Source organism: Garra rufa, chromosome 24 (assembly GCF_049309525.1).
Source record: "Garra rufa chromosome 24, GarRuf1.0, whole genome shotgun sequence".
NCBI lineage: Eukaryota > Metazoa > Chordata > Actinopteri > Cypriniformes > Cyprinidae > Garra > Garra rufa.
The window spans coordinates 11,347,388-11,370,995 of NC_133384.1; the positions used below are offsets into that span (position 1 = coordinate 11,347,388).

Here is a 23,608-nt window from a genome sequence, read left to right on the forward strand (position 1 = left end):
TATAAGGCCTTTAATGGTTTAGCTCCTGCATACCTAACTAGTCTTCTACTACGCTACAATCCTAATCCTAACCCTAACTCTTGACTTTTAGTAGTACCTAGGATAGCAAAGTCCACTAAAGGAGGGAGAGCCTTTTCACATGGCTCCCAAACTCTGGAATAGCCTTCCTCATAACGTTCGGGGTTCAAACACACTCTCTATGTGACCCTGGACCACAAAACCAGTCATAAGGTTAAATTTTACAAAACTGAGATATATACATATGAAAGCTCAATAAATAAGCTTTCTATTGATGTATAGTTTGTTAGGATAGGACAATATTTGGCCGAGATACATCTATTTGAAAATCTGAAATCTAAGGGTGCAACAAATTTTAATACTGAGAAAATCACCTTTAAAGTTGTCCAAATTATGTTCTTAGCAATGCATATTACTAATCAAAAATTACATTTTGATAGGTTTACAGTAGGAATTTTACAACAAATCTTCATGGAACATGATCTTTACTTAATTTCCTAATGATTTTTGACATAAAATAAAAAAATCAATAATTTTGACCCATACAATGTATCTTTGGCTATTGCTACAAATATACCCCAGCGACTTAAGACTGGTTTTGTGGTCCAGGGTCACATATGTTTAAATCTAGATTAAAGACTCATCTCTTTAGCCAAGCATAATATATCTCATAACCTTGTACTTTAGCTACAGTATATCTGATCAAATGCATGTTATCATTCTTTTGCTTGGGTTGAACAAATACTTTTTGTTTGTTTGGAACACCAGCTATGCTATTTTTTATTTATTTGTTTCTCGGTTTCTGTCATCCTGACTGACATCCCGTAGTAACTAAGAATTACACAAGCTTCAGTCTGGATCCGACCCTTGCAAAGATCTAAGATGACCAAACACCTGAGAAGAGACGTTGCCAACCCTTCAGAGGACCTCAGAAGATGCCAACTCTGAAACAACACACAGAACTACCAAATTTTGCTAGAAGTTTGACTGCAACATATAATCATTGCTGTAATAGTGTTTACCCTCTGCTTGATTACTTTACATCTCAACTTGACATAATCACCACTAGTAAACTACTACTTAATATATTGTAGAAACTTGAACGTGAAAAGTGCTATACAAATCAACTTGAACTGAATTGAATAGCAATTTCTGCACTAGTGTCATCTAGCGAAACTTGCAAAAATAAAGAAAATATTTCCCTCCTCCCCAACTCAAATATCACAAACACAGCTCTATTAAAGTGAAGGCAAGTTACTTTTGAGGGTTACAAAATCGCGATCTCAATTCACACACGTGCTCTTATACCTAAATGACGATTTCACCATAACCTTCGAAATGACAGTCACATGGGATCAGAATATTTAAACCTGCTTTCGTGCAGCCACTGATCCAGAGAGAGCAGTGCTTATTATGTAAGCTTTTATGATTGAAACAGCTTCACAAACAGTCTACTTACACAACAGACTACATTTCTTTGTTGCAAACATTAAATAATAACGAAAGTAGTGCGATAAAGGTTTATAGTCCGGATATAGACTGGGATGTTGCAGCACCCATTTGGATCTAATGTTATACTTCAAAAAACTGCATCATGTACATGAATGCCAGTTAAAATGTATTTGATTCATTCAAGAGATTTGTTCAAACACTCTGAATGTTCATTCAATTATTTCAAAAGATTTTTTGCATAATTCATTTAAAGTAATACATATTTTATATAGACTAATTTATAACATTAAATAAAACACTAGAAACTCAAATAAATTAGGCTAAATATTATTAGTATTATTATTGGCATCTAATCTAATGTAGTTCTGGACCTGTGCCTCCTTTCATTCATTACGCGATCCATGGATTTGGACAAGGCCTATACGTTCCAATTAGTATTTTTACATTTCTACAGTAATGCCATATTGAGATATACATTTGTAATGTAAACATGGACTGTGTAACATTGCAGTGAATCCTAAACAGTAGAGAGCTGTCATTATTATTTTGTAAAGATATTTTAGAGAGGAAAACACAAATGCTACTACCTGTTAGTGTTTTTTTAAGTCATTGTTTTATGGGTGACAAATTGTGTTTATTTGATGACAACATTTGCTAGTGTTTAGGAAGAGTTGAAAAATGTCTATTAACTGTATAAAAAAACTACGTATTTTTACGTCAGTAACTTACGTAAGTTATTTTACGTCAGTGTCCGGATTGTCTGATTTTCGCTCTGTGCTTCTCTATAGTGTACTGCTGTGTGTCGTGCACTACATAGGGAACGAGAGTGACCGAATCAGACGCAGAGTGACGCAGCTTCAGCTTTTTGAGTGAAAGCGCATGAGCGTCACTGCGCATGCGCCGCCGCTGCTGCTGTTCGCATTTCCTGTTGATGCTCTTCTTCTCATTCGGAGCCATGGCGCTGCTGAGAGCGGGTACAGACTCTTTATTTATCAGATTGATGGTCAGATCTGAGATATCAGTCATCATAAATCAGATCTGCGTCTGATGCTGTGATTGTGTGTGTTTGCAGTTTTCTCTTCTCTTCTCTTGAGTCCCGCGGTGTTTGCTTTGGTGCAGGACCTCGATGACACGTGAGATTTTTCTTCTGGTTTAATATATTTTCCAATTCTTGGTCATAATGTCAACAGTATTTTGAGAAATGTGGACAGAGTTGCGGCTCACTGTGAACAGTCTTGAGTTTATTGTGAATATGAGTGTCCATAAGTGAAGATCTGATGCATTGATTCAGTTCCTGTCATTTATATTTGACAGCTGCATCTGAATATGGTCTGTGTGTGTTTGTCATTTATTAATGACTATATATTGTTTTTAGAAGCCTAGCTGTGCTTTGGTGCTCTATTCAGCCGTGTAGCCCATGATTGCAGTACTTGCGTTGTTTTGATTAAAAATCATGATATTTCTTGACAAGTAGTTTTCTTTTCTGCACGGATGAGTTTTCTGTGGTAAATGAGTCTAAATAAAGCTGTTGTTTGAGTTAAAGTTAAAGGAACGGATGCTTCAGTGCAGTCAGTGTGATGACTTATTGTCGTTATTGATGAAATAATGGATCTAATAAAATAAAAAATAAATTAGTTCAATAAAAAATATATTTTCTGCATGCTAATCTTTAACATGTTTTGCACAATATATTCGTTTTGTAGTGAGTTTACTAGAGAACCTGTGCCTCTGTGCCTGCTGTATGGCAAAAATAGTGCCACTTTATCACTCCACTATATATCAATATATATTAATATATATATATAGATGGACCCAAAAAAGTTTAAATTTAGTTTTGAAAGAAAGTTTAAAAATGGTCTTGTATAGAATTTTATGAACACTTTGTTTTATAACTGCTGTATTTGTGTACTATTGTATTGTGTTTTTTATGTATAATCTTGGTTTGCCATGAAATAGCCTATGAAGCTGAAGTGGCAATAAACTTAAAATCAGATCAGTCCTGCCATTCAGGAACCAGTTTAGTCCACAATTCAGCACTCGCTCACTTTTCTGGTTGTTTTGTACAGTTGTGCTGTTATTTCCTCCAATAAATGCCAATCGTGTTGGTTTGTCTTGTTTTGCTCAGGTTTAAGGACAGCAGGATGGAGGACGTTTGGCTGGTGGATGTGAGTCAAACACACAGGTCTGATGTAAAGCTGTGATTGTGGATGATTGTGTGTGATGTGTCTGTGTGTGTCCTGCTGTAGTTTTATGCGCCGTGGTGCGGATACTGTAAGAAACTGGAGCCCATATGGCAGGATGTGGGAGCGGAGCTGACGCGCTCGGGGTCGCCGGTTCGAGTCGGAAAAATGGACGCCACCGCATATTCAGGTGAGACCTTCATCTATGAGATTAGAATCTTCTTTAGTTAGTCTTTGTGCCGTCATATCTGTCTCTTTATGAAGATAAAAGCTTGAAAGCTAAAGTAATTAGTAAAAGATTGCAAATGAAACTGTTGTAATGACAAAAGTCAAATGATTGATAAGCAAACTCTTTGGGATGTGAGTAAATAGTTTTTCTTTGTGTAGCGACTCTAATAATCACACGCAGATGCAGTCAGTGTTTGCGGATCTGAATCGAAAGCAGCTTTAAACACAGATTTAGACACATTCTGCACTCATCATAAACACAAAGTGCAGATGTACATGTGATGTATGCAAAAGATGAATTTGACAGTGTACAGTTTTATTGATTATAACTGAGTCAGTTCTTCAAAATGTTATTTGATCACTTTCTGTATATCATTTATTTGCTGTATAAATAACTGCGGAAATGAAAGCATTATAATCAGTCATTTTCAATGTTTTTATTGAACTGTGATCACGTTAAATACATGATGGTATGGAGTATCAGTGATCTGACAGGCTGATGATATGAGCTCAGTGTGTGACGGATAACCTCTAGTGCTGCTGTTTTCCTGACGGTCCTGTGATTCTGTGAATGTGTCGTGATGCAGGTATGGCCTCAGAGTTCGGCGTTCGAGGATATCCCACCATTAAACTGTGAGTCTTTCAGCAGTGTTTGACACGCTCTACTACATGTGCACACACATGCCTTCAAAACGCACTAGTCGTGGGTTGCCTAAACAATCTGGCGACTAACTGATCATAAGGAAGCTGTAGAATAATTCTGCTTCTGCAATAATCATTTTATCTCGATTATTGTATTTTCATAATCGTTTGAAGCCGAAATCAAAACTGAATTTCAATTAGTTGCACACAGCCCTAGTAGAAAGAAAAGAAACATCTTTTTATTAACTTTTATTAGCTAGTCATTCACAAAAGGATCATTGATAACCACTTTTAACCAGTTAAATACTCTTAAACTTGTAAAACTTTGTTTATGAAAAAAATCTGTTGCCTCACAAAACAAAGTGCAATCAAGTAATTGGACAACACTTACCTGCATAAAGATTCCAAATGTGTGTTAATGAATAAATAAATGTGAGCGTTTGTTAGTGTTTGAGTCTCACTGTTGGATCAGACGACTGTCAGTGTTTCTGCTCACTGCTGTTACTCTCAAACTATTATTATTATAATAATCATTAATGAGCTGTGTGTGTGTGTGTGTGTGTGTGTGTGTGTGTGTGTGTGTGTGTGTGTGTGTGTGTGTGTGTGTGTGTGTGTGAGAGAGAGTGAGAGATAGGGCTGCACGATATTGGGAAAATATGCGATATTACATTTCCCTAGAGAAATGCTTTTTTAAATGATGATTATTAAATTTATTATAAATTTTTTAAATCATTTATATATGTAATGATCATACTAAAATAAACAGGTAATTCATCTGTCATCCTAATTAAATGTAATTCAGCCTACAAAAAAAAGTCAATGAAGTTGCACAAATTTAGACTTTAAAACACTTTGAATGTCTTATAACCTCGGCAGATATTCTGACATTACTTTTTTATTTACATGTAACATGTACACTCAATAGCATCTTTTAAACAAAATATTTCCCTTTTTTTCCCCTTTTTTTATAAAAAATAAATATTACACAAAAATTTAATAAATAGAAAACTATTAAACAAAAAGTTTACTATTAAACTTCAAAAAGGTACAGGAGCATCAACAAAAAAAAAAAGAGGAGCACCCAATTTCTTTTTCGTAATGCACCGATCTTGATTCTTCATGGCTGATTCTGATTGCCAAGCAAATCCAATGGGCTGATTCTGAAAGCCTTTTTATATATTTATTTTATGCCCAAAGCAAGGGACAAGAATGAATGAAAATATGAGTACATGAACAAAATGTTTATTTTCTCTATTATAGGTGCAGCCATTTAAATTAGAGACGACCACTGCATTTTTAAACAATCTAATAACAAACAGTAAACGACACAGTTCTTTATTATGCAGTCATAATCAAAGAAGGCCACTCTTTCAGTATTCAAAGGGAAAATAGAGACCGAATTTAAGTATGATTCAGAGTTATAGACAACTTATTACAGCCCACATACTAATAACAGCCTAGATATTTTATGTAGCCTAATTTGCGCACATTGGGGAGTCGCTCTCTAAACGTGGGGTATTGCTTTTGAATGCGGGTGCGCCTTTTACTTTTTCTTTCGTTTTAATGACCGTGTGAAACTCTCGGCGGCGCTGTGTGCATTCTACAATACAAGAGATTACTTTAACAAAACCTTTTGAAAGTCGGAGGACACAAACAGGACTTTGAAAAGCGTGTCTGCAGTGGAAATCAGGCCCCAGTGTGAGTGGAACTCGGCCGCTGAGAGGAACAGAGGTTGGTTGAGAAAAAAAAAAACATCCGGTTCCTAGTTCAGCCAAGTGATTGACAGCTAATGTCTCAAATCTTCATTAAAGATAATACTATAAATATTAATTTTAAATGGTTATGTAATGTTGGAGAGAATGTCGAACCTGTCCCTGCATCAGCTCACAGCAGTCTGTGCACTAGTTAGGTTAGCGAAGTAAAGAAATGACACTAAGTCGCACCACAACAGTTTCTTGCACTGGCACAGATGCTCCCAAAGATAATTTGAGGTCGCGCGGATTCAATTTTAAGAGCATATGCGACCAAAACGGTCCCAATTGTGAGCCATGTATATTTCAGACGTACAGTTCTTTTTAGGCACAAGTTCAGCGCTGCTGTCATTTTCTCCCTTCATACTCCTGCCGTATTTATTTCTCATTCTCTGCTCTGAGCCACCAGGTTCACCTCTTCGCCCGGTCTAGCCAATAGCATTATAGCATCTACTTGGGAGGCGGGTATAAAGATAGTAAGCGCCCATCTGTTTGGTCAAATAAGGACAACCTTTGCATGCAACGCACAAATGTTTAGCACAGAAATTAAATGTCATTTATCGCAACTCTCTGCGATACCAATATCGCATATGCTGTTATCGCGATAACGATATATTTCCGATATATCGTGCAGCCCTTGTGTGTGAGAGAGTGTGAGAGTGTGATTGTGTGTGTGTGTGTGTGTGTGTGTGTGTGAGAGTGAGAGTGTGATTGTGTGTGTGTGTGTGTGTGTGTGAATCCCATCAGATCGAGCCATGAGTCAGGGGACGGAGGTGTTGATGAAATTACCCATGAGGCTAATGATTCTCCTAATGAAGGACAGAGTCCATCTCACAAGAAAATGTGGAAATGTCAAAGTACATATATTTAATAATTGTATATAATTTGTTATATTATTGGTTTGATTGGCACACTGGGCTTGAATTGATATCTGTCAGTTATAAAGTCCATCTGAAGGAAAGCGGAGGTCTGTCCTCATGACGGTGTGCAGCGGTGCTGGGTTCAGGCGCTTGACTTCATGCTCTCTGGAGGAGACTGGAATAGTCTTGTGTACTTCTGTTACCGTAGTAAATGCTGTTTGGCTGTTTCACAACACCAGTTGCTGAGCGATAACTAACTTACATCATTTACATGACAGTAGAGAGTTCATGTGTGATATTTATAGATTATACTGTGTATTTATATTAATGGCTTGGTCTAATTAATATGAATATACAGTAAATATTGCTTTATTAAAAAGTTTTTATTTGCCTCTTAAAAATACATCATCCAACCTTTAGCAGATGGAGTTTATTATTTAAGGTGAGACACTGCAGGTGAAAAGGGTAAAGATTTACTAAATAACTACCCACTTGATTGATTAGATTGATAATTGCAGACATTATCTAAAATGTTAGGTTTAAATATGTAAATAAAGCATTATTTAGTGAAATATACGCTAATTTGCATTTCTAGTACAAAAATCTGAACACTGGATGAAGTTTTCTCAATTCTTGTTCAATTGTTTTTGACATATTAAGAGTCAAATGTTATTACAGAGGGAATCTCGTTGTTTTCATTATAATTCAGAAAACATTTAGAACAGACAGAAAATAAAATATTGTCACAATTTTTGGAGGAATAAAATGTTGTATAAAATCAAGCAAATTCTATATGAACAAATCTCTCTGTTAACACCTTCAGGATATAGACAGGAACACAAATGCTCAGTGTGGTGTGTGTAAGAGCTGCTGAAGTGGAGATTTATGGCTCAGTGTAGGAGAAAAAAAATCTGTCTTTAAAAATCTGTATTGTAATTGAAATCTATTGACACAAATAGATAAAGTGCTATAAAAGAAACACTTAACAGTGTCTTTAGGGTGTTTTCTTTCCACTAGTCTGAAAAAAAAAACAAAAAGCCCATAATCTCAAGCTTGACAGGTGCATGAAAAAGTGTTTTTGCCTGCAGTCTCTCCTTAATGATAGCGATTCAACCCCAGTGTGTCAATAAAAGCAATAATATAACAAAATATTTACAGTTAGCAGACGCTTTTATCTGAAGCGATGTTCAAAAGAGGACAATGGAAACAATCAAAATCAACAGAAGAGCAATAACATGCAAGATCTATGAGGTTTCTTTTATTATATAAATAACAAAAAAATAGATGGAATAAAAAAAGAAAAAGCTACTGTTAGAGCCCTGTTTTTTTTTTGTTGTTGTTGTTGTGTACTATTTAAATGAATAGAAGTAGTCAATTTTTTTCTAAAATAAATGCATAAATACAGTATGTGTGCTTTCACAACTTTTGCATAGTCTCTAATTAAATGTGATAATCTGGCAAATCACTTGAATGATGAGCGTAGGATTATAATTGCTTTTTCAGTAAGTGTCTGAATGTGTTTGTGTTAATTGTACACAGAGTAAAGTGTGTTCCTGTAAGCGCATGTGCATTCAGGAGCAGGAGGACTGTAGGTGTTTATGTTGTTTGTTATTAGAGTATTACATTCCAAGTGTAAAAATATTTGACATGACTGTTTTCAGTTTTTACTCAAATCTCATAGAGCTGCATTTGTAGCAGGGGTTTATAGACTGATATAGTCACTGTAGGTGTGAATTACACGATTTAGATGCATTTGGTGTGATTCTTCGATTCTGCGTCATGCGTTCATATGGTGTGATGTGAGGATTATTGCTGACATATGCGGCTGAAGATGTCCTGAATCACTGGAACTGCTCTTGTTTTTATTGGTGATTATATAAAGGTGTGTTTCTCTCTTTCTCAGGCTGAAGGGGGAGATGGCATATAATTACAAGGGACCACGAACCAAAGATGATATAATCGAGTTTGCCAACAGAGTGGCTGGGTGAGAATTCATTACAAATCTGCATTTTTTGTCTCCAAACCGTGTTAATGCTTTAAAAGCTATTGGATGTTATTTTATCTACAGCATTGTTTTTTTGTGAAATGTTTTGCAGCAGGATCTCACCTCCATAACTGGTCTTGAGATCATATCAAGCAAAATGAGTGTCACAAATGCTTCCTTTTTGAAGTTAACATTTTCTGACATTTTTACTCTTGTGAATGTGGCTTTAGTAAAGTGAAAGTGTGAGAGGAGAACTATTAAACAGCAGTGCAGAAATCACTGTTTCTATCAGAGTGTCATCAGATTGAGCTGCGATCTTTTAGATCAGTCCTGTTTCAGTGAGTAGACCCTAAATAAACTCCTGAATTAGTCGATCAAAGTCATCAGGATTACTAGAGAAGCCCCAGTGTCCCAGTTCACACGCTCTCCACCCTAAACAGTGTGTGAGATTAGAATGAGTGTGTTCCACGTCAAAACATGTTCAGATGAGTAACACACAGAGACCCGCAGGCTTTGACGGCACTCTTGTGTTGAGATAGTTTGCTCCAAAACTGCTCTTCTGCTAAACGCTCAAAACCATGTGCTTTATCTTCGCGCATGCTTTAGTGTCTGTGTTTGTGTCTGTGTCTGTGTCTGTGTCAGTGTCTGTCTCTGTCTGTCTCTGTCTGTCTGTGTCTGTGTCTGTGTCTGTGTCTGTGTCTGTGTCTGTGTCTGTGTCTGTGTCTGTGTCTGTGTCTGTGTCTGTGTCTGTGTCTGTGTCTGTGTCTGTGTCTGTGTGTGGATTGGGGCGCAGTGAGTGTGTTGGATCTGCAGTGTTAGGTGAGTGTGCAGGACTAGATGAACCCGATGAACCCAAAGTCATTTTCTGCTGATGGTGTGGGTGTTTCTCTGTGTTTGTGTGTGTTTCAGGCCGGCGGTGCGCTCGCTGCCCAGCAGACAGATGTTCGATCACGTCTTAAAGAGGCACAGTGTGCTGTTTCTGTATGTCGGAGGCGAGTCTCCTCTGAAAGTGAGCTGGTCAATCTGTCTTCATATCTACACACAACTAAAGTTAACACTTGAATTAGGGATGGCCGTATTAATCCTAAAGTATTGATATATCGATACTGATGCGAGTATAGAAAGTATCGATACTCCAATTAAAAAGTATTGATACCTAGGTGTGTTTTATTTACCAGTGATTTTGTTTATTTAACAAAAAGTAATGCGTACAATATGCATTGAATTGGACATATAACCGATGTTAGGGAATAATTGTGAGGATAGAACTATTTTCCTTCTCATTCAAACATAGCTGTGTTTCCCAAAAGTATCATAAGAAAGCATTGATGCTTTTGGAACCTGCAGCCCAGAGCAATGCTTATCAGAGAACAGAAAAACAAAAAACATGTTTGTGTTATTTCACAGTAAACAAATTGAAATTGTAGCCTACATAATTTGTGCAGTTACATTAATTTAAATTAACATTTAAAGGTGCCATAGAATGCATTGAGAGAATATTTTAAATTGTTCTCTGATATCTACATAGAAGGTATAGGAATGAGCAAAAAATCTCCAGAAATGGTTTTACAGGTCCATTTACAACCCTAGGATTTGTCTCTAGAATGAAATGCTCTGTTATTGCCTTATTTGGAAGCTTGATGAATATTAATGAGCTCTGCTCTGATTGGCTGTTTCACAGAGCTGCTCATCTCTATAGCTCGCACATGGATAAAAATATATATTTAATTACTGAGCTCTAGCCGCTTTTAATATGCGGTTTGTTGAATCTGCCGTTTGGAATCGCTGACATGTTATTCTCATTACTGTGATGCATGTGCTCTGTGTAACGCTATACTGCAGAGGGAGTGCTTACTTACAACACAAGTTCAACACAAGTTCATTTCATGTGTGCAACAGCCTGTCACTGGCACCTTATTTTCAACTATAGGTTTTGTAGTCACCACTACAGTAAAATATGTAATATGACAAATTTATACTAACTACATATATATACTACAATTACTGCAGTTGCAATGAAGGCATATTAAATGTTAAATGCATTTCACATATAAAGTTAAGGGGGTATATTTACATATTTTACTCTTAGTAATTCAATAAATGTAATAATTTAAAAGTTAAGTATAGAAGTGTCGTATCAGTATTGTATCAAAACAAAATAAGTGGTATCGCTCATTTCTAACTTGAATGTGAGTGAACCATGTTCCTTTACGCTTCATTCATTTGAGTACACATGTTTCTTAATACTTATATCTCACTGTTAATAATTAAAACCCAAACCATATAGATATTCATAATCCTCAGGTAGAGATTGATCAATTCTCATTTAGTGTTCATGTGTCCAGTAACTGATGTACAATATCACTCCCAGCAGATGGCTCCATTTATCAGCATGTCTGATATCACACAAACATATTCGTTTGAGGAAAAATGTATTATTGTATTTTTCATAAAAATATTATCTTTCGTTGACAACCGTTGTAGTTTATTCAGTGTCCAGAGCCCTTCATTACTATCTTACAGTCTTTTATTTGTCTTTAAGTCTACACTTCATGCTTCATAATGGCAAAGCAAATGTGATTTGTGCTAACTTGCACATTTATTAACACAAGTAGACACAGTTTTAGGACATGAATGGCTGATATAAGCTGATGTGGAGCAGCATGTAAATGAACACAGTGACAGACTCAAATTACCATTTACATTTTCAAGATTAATTCATTATTGGCTTGTTTCTCAAAGTTAAATGACAAATCAAATGTTACCCCAAGATTTCTTATTTCCTGTAGTTGAACAAGCAGCTCAGACTCTTCTTCATATGTGTTGCAGCAGAAATTGTGCTTAACCTCCTCACAATATCTCCACAAGAGTGGCTCAGTGCTGTTTATTAAAGGGTTCTGGTGATGGGACGTGATGAACGACTAGGAAACCCAAATGCTAAATCTGCAACCACTTTAAGCTTTGATTTTTTTTGTCCATCAGCTTCAGTGACTGTTTTTGCTGTTGCACTCATTTTCATCACCTCTTTTTCATCTCTCAAACACACACTCAGATGCAGATCTCTCTCTCTCTCACACACACACACACACCGCTTTAACTCTTTGGTCTCTGGCGTTGATTGTGCTGCTGTGTGATTTCAGGAGAAGTACATCGAGGTGGCGTCTGAGCTCATAGTGTACACCTATTTCTTCTCTTCATCTGAAGATGTCTTACCAGAGGTGAAATTAATCATTTTTTTTAGAGTCTATGAATTCAAATACTTGTGTTTTCATATGTCTGTGTGTTTTATATATCAAATATTGAAGTGTTTTAAACAGTCACTGACTTAAACGTATTATTTTAATGCAGTCTGTGACTTTGCATGAATTGCCTTCAGTGGTCGTCTTCAAAGATGGGTCCTATTTCACATATGATGGTGAGTGAAGAAAACCGTAAATCATCGTTTCATTTGTGTTCACGCAGTGAGTCTTGTGGCCAACAGTTTCACAGTAAACCTAAAATATGTGTATACTTTATGTAACGTTGTTTTGCACTATTATTCAGGTAAAGTGTCTGTCAAACTAACTGTTTTAATTCAATCACAATCAGTTCAGGGGAGTTTTACCAGATTTGTAATGCGATGCGTCTGTAACCCGGCATGTTTTTCTGCTATAATTAAAGTTTGTGGGTTTAACTTTTACAACTGTAGAGTTAAAGACAAAAGTATTGTAACTGTCCTGTAGTAGTGTAAAGTAAAATCTTCTTACTTGTTCGTTTATATTGTCTTATTATTCTATTCTGATGGTCTGTCTTCTTACAACAGCAGTGTGAATGTGCTGTAGACAGACACTATCACAACTGAAAGAGGTTTGAATCCACTTTAAAGTTTAGCTACAAGCCAATGTACAGACTTTTAACTCTGTTTGAAAATGAATAGGACATTTGGAAATCTTAAAATGACTCTCATGCCATCATCACAGATGTATATGACGTTCTGTGTTTCTCCGGAGTAAGATAGTAAGATGCTCATGTTGTGTTTCAGAGTATGAGGACGGCAGCTTGTCATCTTGGGTCAATCGAGAGCGATTCCAGAGTTATCTGCCCATTGATGGATTCACTCTCTATGAGCTGGGAGAGACAGGTGTTTACCATATCATATTAACTAAATCTAGCATATCTGGATGGAAGCTCGATCCTAGAGCAACCGTATTTGTTAACATACTTTAAAAATTATTGTTATTTTTCCAGAATGAATTGGTTTGTGTCATGCGCTTCAGCATAGATGTCCATATGAACTGATCATACACTGACATGATAATATATAACACACATTGACTGTAATATGGATTTCTTGATGAACATGAATTAATGGAATATGATCATCAAGAGCCTTTTTTCTGTCTGTGGTAAAAGCTAAGAAACTATGGCTATTGTTTTCCTTCGTTTTCAGGTAAATTGGTGGCGATCGCAGTCACTGATGACAAAGGTTCAACAGAGCAAAGCAGCAGGTACAGAGAAGCAGACAACTGTTTTTATGGTCATGTGATGCTGTGATGTCAGTCAGTATTGTCTTTTGTGTTTAAACCGTTGACTCTAGAATTGATTTGTTCATTCAGGTTGAAAGGTCTGATCCAGAGAGTTGCTACTGAACACAGAGATCAGTTCAGCAGGTGAGAGCTTCATGAAACCGTTCTGTAGTTCAGGATTTGATGGCTGCTGTTCATCAGTTTAATAATAACAGTTTACTCTTTTCTGAGATTACATATTATTGACCCAAGGAAATCATTCCCTCACAGAAAAACCGCATACATTGCTCCTGTTTTCCACACGTGATCACATGTGATGTGGAGCACATGCTGCAAATACTGTACAAACACTCTAATATTTTCATTAAGCACAGTAATGCAAATAGAAATCTACTGAAGATCAGAATTTCTGACTCTTACGGGCTAACCGTAAATATCAAACAACTATTTCAGCTGAAAGATAAATGTTTTAATGTTTTCCACCAGGATAAGAAATAATTCAATTATTTTCATTTAATCTGTTTAAAATGCTGAATTTGTTACATAACAAAAACATAATATTTCTATGAAGATGCGCTTAGTGTTGTGTTATGAATAATAAACAATTATTCACTGAACTGTAAGCATGTAATGAATCACACTGACAGCTTCATACTCGTGTGAAATAGTCCTGTGACATGCCATTCATCTACATTTAGGTGTTTACATTATCACCAAGAAATCACTTTACTTTTGGCCAGATAGATATATTTCAGTTTAATGTCCACATGAGTCGTCAGTGCTGTGATCGCTCTGCTATATTGCGTTCTTGTTTTGTTTTTTCCTGTCTGGACAAAGTTGATGTTTTTCCGGCCCAACCAGACAATCACTAGTTATTAGTCGGTAAGCTACTGTGTTTTTGCTTTTATTTCTAGAATAGAGCAGACATTAGATCAGAGCTGAGAGAGTGAACTCTGTCCATCGTGCTGTTTCTGTAATGATGCACAGTTCATGCTCACAATCCGTCATATGTCTGTCTCTGTCTTACTGTCTGTCCTCCAGGGATTTCCAGTTCGGCCACATGGACGGTAATGACTATATCAACAGCCTTATAATGGGGTGAGTATCTCTGGACCCTCAGGCAGGGTTTGCTGAAGGTTGTGCAGAGGTTAGGGGAAGATGGTTATGTAATAGGTGACATACTTTGTCATGAAATATATATATCATTACTCTGACATAAATAAGCGTTGTTTGGCACTGACGAAGTGCTCTTCCTCCTGCAGTGAGGTGTCAGTGCCCAGCATCATCATCCTCAACACCTCAAACGAGCAGTACTTCCTGCCGCCGGAGCCTGTGGAGGATCTTCAGCAGCTGCTCCAGTTCTTCAGCAGCGTTCTGGACGGCAGCGCTCCGGTAATGTCGGATCCTCACCTTTCACACACGTCCATGTCTCCATGTCTTTCAGTTACTGCTCAGGTCACATGTCTTTATGTGTAAAATACACACACAGTCTTGTTTTCACAGCTGAATGACATGAAGCAGCTTCTGTGTTTCTGTTTAGATCATAAGGGACTTGACGAAAGTCAACCATTTTAGAGGCACTTCAGCGTTTCTCCATGTGATATAACCAGGGTTTGAAATGAACACCCACCAAATGCGGGTAACGCTGTCCAATCACCAGCCGATTTGGCGGGTTACGTTTGGTGTATGTTCACTCATTTGTTTATTGGGGAAGTTCATGCAAACCAAATCTGTGCAGTTTAGCACAAATACTGAACTCATGAGACATCATGACATTAGGGCTGGGCGATTTGGCCTAAAATCAAAATCTCGATTAATTGAACATTTTAACCCGATTACGATTAATGAACGATTATTTTATTCATTAATAAACTTATATTTAATTATATTTAAATATTTTTTTTTTTTTGCCCTCATAGTTCACTGACACGTTTTGTAGAGTAAATATTCTCACATATTACAAGTGAGAGATTTTTGAATGAAGGGTGCACACACTATCTACTATCTATGATTATTTATTGAACAACAGTGTTGAACAACTGAAATTAATGTAAACATTGCTTAAAACGAAAAGTCACATTTTTCTTAAATTAGTGAAAATAAATAACTTGCACTTTTGGAAACAAAATAAATTTATAAAATAATAATAAATATTAAAAGTAGAAAATAAGCAGTATCTCTTCTAAATAAAATTACTCTTGTATATCCTGTAAATACTTTTTACTGTATAAATACTGCTTAAGCTGTCCATCGACACGTCGGCGGAATAACGCAACGTAACGGAGCGGGGTCATGTGACTCCACACGCGGTAGTGTTTTTAAAGGGGAAGTAATTGAAATAATTGACCTGGAAAAATTTGATCGATTATAGGGTCTGAATGTCGATTTCGATTACTTTTCGATTAATCGCCCAGCCCTACATGACATTATGGAGTATATTGCAAAAAACAAACAAAACACTTCTACAGAAATGCACGCATTCAGGACTATGTGATGAAGTCTGGTTTGACCAGTTTAGTGCGTGTGTGCATTTAGAGAGCCTTCTTTCACTGCATGAATCAGTCTATTAATATGCATTAATATCGCATATTTCAAGATATGGGGCAGAAAATCTATATATTTATATCATTTCATATAGTTATAATATCACACAAAGAGTGCATTTTTTTCTTAAAAAATCAGCATGATTACAATATGTGACCCTGGACCACAAAACCAGTCATAAGGTTAAATTTTACAAAACTGAGATGTATACATCATGTGAAAGCTCAATAAATAAGCTTTCTATTGATGTATGGTTTGTTAGGATAGGACAATATTTGGCCGAGATACATCTATTTGAAAATCTGGAATCTGAGGGTGCAAAAAAATCTAAATACTGAGAAAAACACCTTTAAAGTTGTCCAAATTAAGTTCTTAGCAATGCATATTACTAATCAAAAATTACATTTTGATATATTTACAGTAGGAATTTTACTAAAAATCTTCACGGAACATGATCTTTACTTAATTTCCTAATGATTTTTGGCATAAAAGAAAAATCAATAATTTTGACCCATACCATGTATTTTTGGCTATTGCTACAAATATACCCCAGCGACTTAAGACTGGTTTTGTGGTCCAGGGTCACATATGATATTGATTTTATACAACAGTTCAATAAACAATAAGAGAGTTATGTACGTTTTAGATACCATATTGGCTGTTCTTGCTCTATTTTGCCAACAAAAATCATTCCAAACACAGCACTGTTTTGTGTCTCAGAGCAACATGACGGCGTTTCTTTCCTGAATGAATCAACCGTTTAATGATTCGGTTCAATCGCAGTGACTCACTTATTAACAGCAATTTACTGCCATAAGTGGTAATAATTGACTGATTAAATGTTAGAATTTCACTCAAAAGATGATGCACACTTTAAAAAAAATGTCTTTATAAAGGTAAAAATCTATTTAAACTTATTGGAAAAGATAAATTTCTATCACTGCAGTGAACTGGCCACAGAATATGAAGAATATCGAAGAGTTCAGAAGTCAGTTGTCCACACACAAAAACACACTCCACATAATAGTGTCTAATTATCATTATCAATAAAATTCCAGTAAATATTGAGATATTATTTTTTGTCAATATCACACACCCCTAGTACTGACACCAAATGATTTTCAACGCTCGCTTTGTCATGTCCGCTGTAGACAGCCTCAAGCTGGTGGGTTATTTATTTATTTATTTATTTATTTTTGTCTAGTAGAAGTTATGAATGGCCAGTAACTTAGTAATTTAGTAGCCAAATAGGCTGGTGAGTGAAAAAGTTAATTCCAATCCCTGCATATAACGGCAGAATCTTGCAGTGAATGAGCAGCGTCTGCATGCTGCTGTCCTTGTAGAGATTCAGTCTTGATCCGGCTCTACTAACCGCAGCTTCTCTGTGTTTTCTGACAGGCGTATGGAGGAGACGGCATATTCCAGAGGATCAAGCGTGTGGCGTTCGATGCCAGATCCACTATAATGGTGAGTGGATCTCAGAATCTGCAGTAGCTACTGTATCTAATGATTCAAGAGAAGACTCTAGATTCACTGTCATTTCATTATTTCCCACCTAAATGTGACATAAATGCATTATACCATACTACACTCTGGTGTGACTCTAATGTGCTCCTGAATTTGTAAAACTGCTCATATACTGAACATGAGCTCTGACTGATGTCAGTGAATCAGATGAATTTGGATCCACAGCAAACGATTGATCATGAACCTAAACGTGTAACCAACACCTGATTAATCCTTAAACGCACACCGTGTCAGGTGTCCCAGAACATCAACCCATCTTTATCTTAGACCTCCATCTTCTTAGTAGGGATGCACTGAATGTTCGGCAACTGGAATTTTTCGTCTGAAAATAGCAAAAAGAGCTATTTCAGTGTTTGGCCAAATAAGCGAAAAGGCTGAGTAAATGATCGCAAACAATGAGGTGATGTGATCAAATAGAGGCGTGCACTAATGATCCAACATGTGTTCAGTGTGGAAACATTTAAAACTGTCTGAGAAAGACCGACAGCGAGAGACTGTTTAGAAGCGCATCGCATGTCTTCATGAGAAGAGAAAGGTTACTGTATGATGACTGAAATCATCCATTAGTCAATCAACTCCAGAACGTTCTGTTGTCTAATACACCAGACACCAATTGTATTTATTCTGACAGCAGCTCCTTAGCCAGGGTTCAAAGACCAAAGATGACAATCATTCACAAATCTGCTGCTGCCAGCAAACACTAGGACTGGGCTCTTCTTGTGGGTTTACCACTAAATAAAAGTCAACATTCAGAAATGTTAGTATTGTCATTTTACTGTTGTTCTGTAACATAATGATGACAAAAATAATGCTAACAATCATTCCAACCGCTCTATTAATACATTTATTCTAACATTCTCCTTTGCTCAGCAAGGCTGCATTTATTTCTAGATTAAAAACACATGCCTGATTCAAGAAGGAGGTCTTAAAAATGGCCAAAGAATATTATTTTACTAATTAATTTTAAGTTAAATTGTGCTTTGTTGGAAGGCTATACGGCTTTTTAAAATGTTACAAATGTTCAGTGTTAAATATTTTTAAAATGTTGTGTTGTAAAAGACAAAACTATAAAAAGCACATTTAGACTGTTTAATTTATGCAGTGGTGAAAAAAAGTCAAATATATGGTGGGAAAAACCGTGTTCAGTAATCAGCCTTCGACCCAGTGTTTAATTTTGTTCGGCTTCAACCAAGAATTTTCATTTCTGTGCATCTCTACTTATTAGTATTACTCAATCTGTTCATTATCAGCAATATAACATGAAAACAATACAAAATTGTAAATGAATGTCTGTTTTCATTGTTTATAGCGCTTGATGTCCAGTGTGTCTGTGGTGATTTAATGCTGGAGATGAATGATGAAGCTCATTAAGAGTGTGTCGTTATTGCCGTCCTCTGATGATCTCTCTGTCTCTGGTCTGCAGTCGGTGTTCCGCAGTTCTCCGGTGCTCGGCTGCTTCCTGTTCGGCCTGCCGTTAGGCGTCATCAGCCTCATGTGTTACGGCATCTGCACGGCCGAATCCGACGACACGGCGGACGACACGGAGGGGATGAAGAGAGACGGCTTTACGGACGAGGAGGAAGAAGAGGGTGAGGAGGAAGAGCAGCATCAACTCCCGGCTGGAATAGAAGAGACGGGAGAAGAGGATGAAGATGCAGAGAAGATCAAACAAAAGACTCCAAGTGACAAAAAGGTTGATTAACGAGAATTGAACACCTCAGAAGAGGAAACCATGGCTTAGAATCTCCTCACTGCTTTTCGTTTGGATTATTCGTTTTCCGCTTCTTTATTTTCAGAATTCCCCTAAATGTCCGTCAAATTAAAAGTCTTCAGGACCAGCCATGGAGCTCTATATGACTATATTGAGTTACCAAAGCACATAGGCGACAAACACTGACTGTTTTAAAGTCTTTGTGCTGACCAATAATCATTACTGTAATAATGTGTCCTTATGAGCCCGTCTCTCACCTTAACTCGTGTCGACTGCAGTTCTCTCTCAGTTGAAACTCGCTAAACGATTGATCTCTTTTCTTACTTTGTTTTGAATGAGAAAGTGCAGTTATTGTTGCATTAAAGACTTGATCAACAGAGGATCGTCTTATATATTAAGAACATTTTCAGACGTAATGACCGCACATAAAAGCTTTTCTCCTGCTTGTTACACAGACGTGATCTGACCGACTGTAGAAGTGGTTCTAGTAGCGATGGATTTGGTGAGAGCATCTTTATTTCTCTGAAATGATGATCGAAGGCTTGGTTTTTATCATATGCACTGAACTGACGTCATGCACTGAACACATTCACAACTTTAGCTTCAGTTTTCCTTTTATTTTTTAACTAGATAGTCTTGATCCTGGAGAACAGGTGCTATATTTAACATTTTATAGCAAGTAGTGTCCGTATATGTGTTTTATAGATATAAAGGCTTTATATGTCAGCTCTTCTAAGCATCGATTACCAAAACTTACTCGCAAACTGTTCTTGCATTCATGAAAAATGAAAGTGAAGAGTTATAAATTTTATTTAGATTCTCAAAACTACAGTAAATAACTGTAAACGGTTATAAAGGAATGTGAACATTCGGAGCAGATCTGTAGGTCTGTCGGTTTATAGCGCTTCAGCTGATCTCAGACACAGTTTTATTAGACAACATTTCCAGTTCGAGCCAAAGCTGTCGTTACACAGGAACATTGACGAGTGTTTGGATCATGCTGCTTTATGGTCAAACTCGATCTGAAGGGTCACACTGGATCGTAATGGAGTGACGTCGCTAACTTTGCCTTCTCCTTCCCTTCCTGATATCTGCTGTTACTGTAGGGATTCTCATGTTTAGACACATTACTTGTCTTACTGTTTCTGCTGTGTTCAGTAAGTGTTTCTTTGTCTCTCTCTCGTTCTACATTCGTCCCTCATGTCAATATCATGGTAAAGTAGACTTTGACTCGATTACGTTCAGTTTTTTGTATGCGAATACATTTGTCTGAAAGGTAATTGTAGGGATTTATAACAGTGCTGCTTTTGATGAAAGTTGTTTTTTTTTTAGCCCAGATGTTTATGTATAGTATAGTTATTGGGGTAAGATGTGTCAGCGTCTTTAGCCGAACATGTTTGTCACTTGTCCACATGTTTATAAAGGGCCTATCGTGAACAGCAAAGTTCTGCCAAAAACAATGCCGAAACAATTACAATCAATAAAGAAGTCCGTGTTTGACACATTCTTGTGGAGCTGTAATTCATTAAAGTCACATCGTGTGTAATCATGACCGATTAAAGTCTTCATGCCGGTCCACAGCAGAAGTTAGTGTACAGTGGGGGAAATAATTGTTTGATCCACTGCTGATTTTGTATAATTTTACAGTGAGAGATGGAATATTAACAACAAAAAAACTCATTTCAAAAAAGTAGGGCCGGGCGGTATACCTTTTCATACCGAATACCGGTGTTTTTTTGTTTTTTTATGATATTCATTTTTCATATTCATTTGTCTGAAGCAACACATCTGCGGTGTGAACATATTTCAGTATGTCTGAGAAAGACCCAAGGTTAGCGATTTGCAAAACTTGTAATGCCGAAATTTCAAGAGGAGGTGTGTCTGCAGTGGTGTGTGCAGATGATGATGAGAACAGAGATCGAGACAGATGTAGCTTTCAATGAGTGGAAAACAATGGCTTTACGTTGGTGTTATGTCGCAATATTTTAAAGATATGTCTTTTCTATATACTGTATTTTTATTAATATTTATGTTTTAAACCATGGAGGTGAGCCAATGGATATCACACAAGCAACGTGAAAACTGGCAATATGTTAAAGTTAAAGTAAAAACTGACTTTCAGCATCTGATGTGCATTCTTTCAGACACTGAGAGACGATTATACTTAATATGCTGACATTAATTTAGTGCCTTGATATTTTTCTTGTGCCCCGAACATGGTGGGAAAAAAATAAAAAGAAACGTGTTTTGTGTAAGGTTTGTTTTTGAAAGTCTTAAAGCTCTTAATTTTCATTGATGACTGTAGTGTTATTAGGAGGTTATGAAAGTCATAATTATGATTTCAGGTGGTCTTAAATGTGGGGACTGAAAGACAAGAATTGCGATGAAACTTCAAAAGGCTATCCATTGAATAAATATGAGCGCTGCACGTTTCACAGTCATTTGCTGCGCTGCTTTGTGTACCATTATTCTGACAGCGCCTCCTGCTGGAAGAGAAACACATAGAGTTGTAAATGTGAACTCATGGATCCACAAGATAATGTGTTATAAAAATTTAAACAAAGGCAGTAAAATATATGTTTATGTTATTTAAGTAATATAATACTTGATTGATAATAATTGTTTAAATTGGTATGATTGATTTATTCTTAGAAATTTTAATATTAATTTATGCAATTGCAGTGCCTTGATTCTAGTAAGATTTAGTACACAGTCGTAGCCATAAATGCAATGGTACTAATAATTGGCATAATTCTTTCGGTTTCGGCCAAGAATTTTCATTTGGGTGCATCACTACATCATGTGTAAACGTGGTCAGGCTAAAGTTGTAGCCGCAGGAGGCAACACAAGCAGTTTGCTTCACCACCTCCGCCACAAACATGTCCTGGAATATGACGAGTGCACAATAAAGTGTTGTGTATTTTGACTGCAAGTCATGAATTCTGATTTCTTCACCTCATTACAATTATGAGTGCCACTGTCACTTCTTTGTGAACAGCAGCATTTTGTGAGACCAATCAAACCTGGGTTAATACTAGTCCGGTCAATGTAAGCCAATATACTGCAGTAATTATTCTCTAATTTATTAGGAAATAATTTGGAAAAATACCGTGAAATAAATTTTTGGTCGTACCGCCCAGCTCTACAAAAAAGTTATAATTTGATTTGCATTTTAATGAGTGAAATAAGTATGTGATCCCCTATCAATCAGGAAGATTTCTGCCTCCCAGGTGTCTTTTATACAGGTAACTCCCTTTAAGAGAGTGCTCCTAATCTCAGCTTGTTACCTGTATAAAAGACACCTGTCCACAGAAACAATCAATCAATCAGATTCCAAACTCTCCACCATGGTCAAGACCAAAGAGCTGTCCAAGGATGTCAGAGACAAGATTGTAGACCTACACAAGACTGGAATGGGCTACAAGACCATCATCAACCAGCTTGGTTCACAAATGGAAGAAACACAAAATAACTGTCGATCTCCCTCAGTCTGGGGCTCCATGTGAGATCTCACCTTGTGGAGTTACAATGATCAGGAGAACAGAGAGGAATCAGCCCAGAACTACATGAGACGATCTCAGATCAAAGAATCTGAGACCACAGCCGTCTGAAGTTTGCCAATCAACATCTGAATGATTCAGAGGAGAACTGGGTGAAAGTGTTGTGGTCAGATGAGGCTAAAATCCAGCTCTTTGGCATCAACTCAACTCGCCGTGTTTGGAGGAGGAGGAATGCTGCCTATGACCCCAAGAACACCATCCCCACCGGCAAACATGGAGCTGGAAACACTATGCTTTGGGGGTGTTTTCTGCTAAGGGGACAGGACAACTGCACCGCATCAAAGGGACGATGGACGGGGTGAGAACCTTGAGTGAGAACCTCCTTCTCTCAGCCAGGGCATTGAAAATGGGTCATGGACGGGTATTCCAGCATGACAATGACCCAAAACACACGGCCAAGGAAACAAAGAAGACCTGTCAATCATCTTGTCACAACATCCTCCACATTTCATTTAACTTAACATCCCACCGTATTGGAGAGAAAAGTGGCACGTTGATCTGCCATTCGTGGGTCTTTCATGCCCAAAACTCTGATCATATTTTCGGCGTAATGATGCATTTAAAAGTTAATGAGCAAACAATGTTTTTAAAAGTTAAGATTGCTGTTGCAGATGAATAACATTAATTAAATATGTTGTACCACTTT

The 23,608-nt window shown here is 36.9% G+C and overlaps 1 protein-coding gene across 2 annotated transcripts; it reads left to right on the forward strand.

Moving 5' to 3' along the window:
* Window positions 1-2,372: 2,372 nt before the first annotated feature.
* tmx3b (thioredoxin related transmembrane protein 3b) lies at window positions 2,373-20,904 on the forward strand. 2 transcript variants are annotated; one of them, XM_073830509.1, is made up of 16 exons: window positions 2,373-2,444; window positions 2,543-2,603; window positions 3,596-3,635; window positions 3,717-3,840; window positions 4,466-4,511; window positions 9,035-9,115; window positions 10,025-10,124; window positions 12,256-12,333; window positions 12,464-12,530; window positions 13,137-13,235; window positions 13,545-13,602; window positions 13,711-13,764; window positions 14,662-14,718; window positions 14,883-15,012; window positions 17,563-17,631; window positions 19,115-20,904. In XM_073830509.1, exons 1-16 carry the CDS (start codon window positions 2,402-2,404, stop codon window positions 19,391-19,393), a joined length of 1,386 nt encoding a protein of 461 aa, XP_073686610.1. In that variant the 5' UTR covers window positions 2,373-2,401; the 3' UTR covers window positions 19,394-20,904. The 2 variants fall into 2 exon arrangements, with proteins under 2 accessions (XP_073686610.1, XP_073686611.1); XM_073830510.1 differs by lacking the exons at window positions 2,373-2,444; window positions 2,543-2,603; window positions 3,596-3,635; window positions 3,717-3,840; window positions 4,466-4,511 and adding an exon at window positions 5,121-7,128.
* The last annotated feature ends 2,704 nt before the right edge of the window (window positions 20,905-23,608 follow it).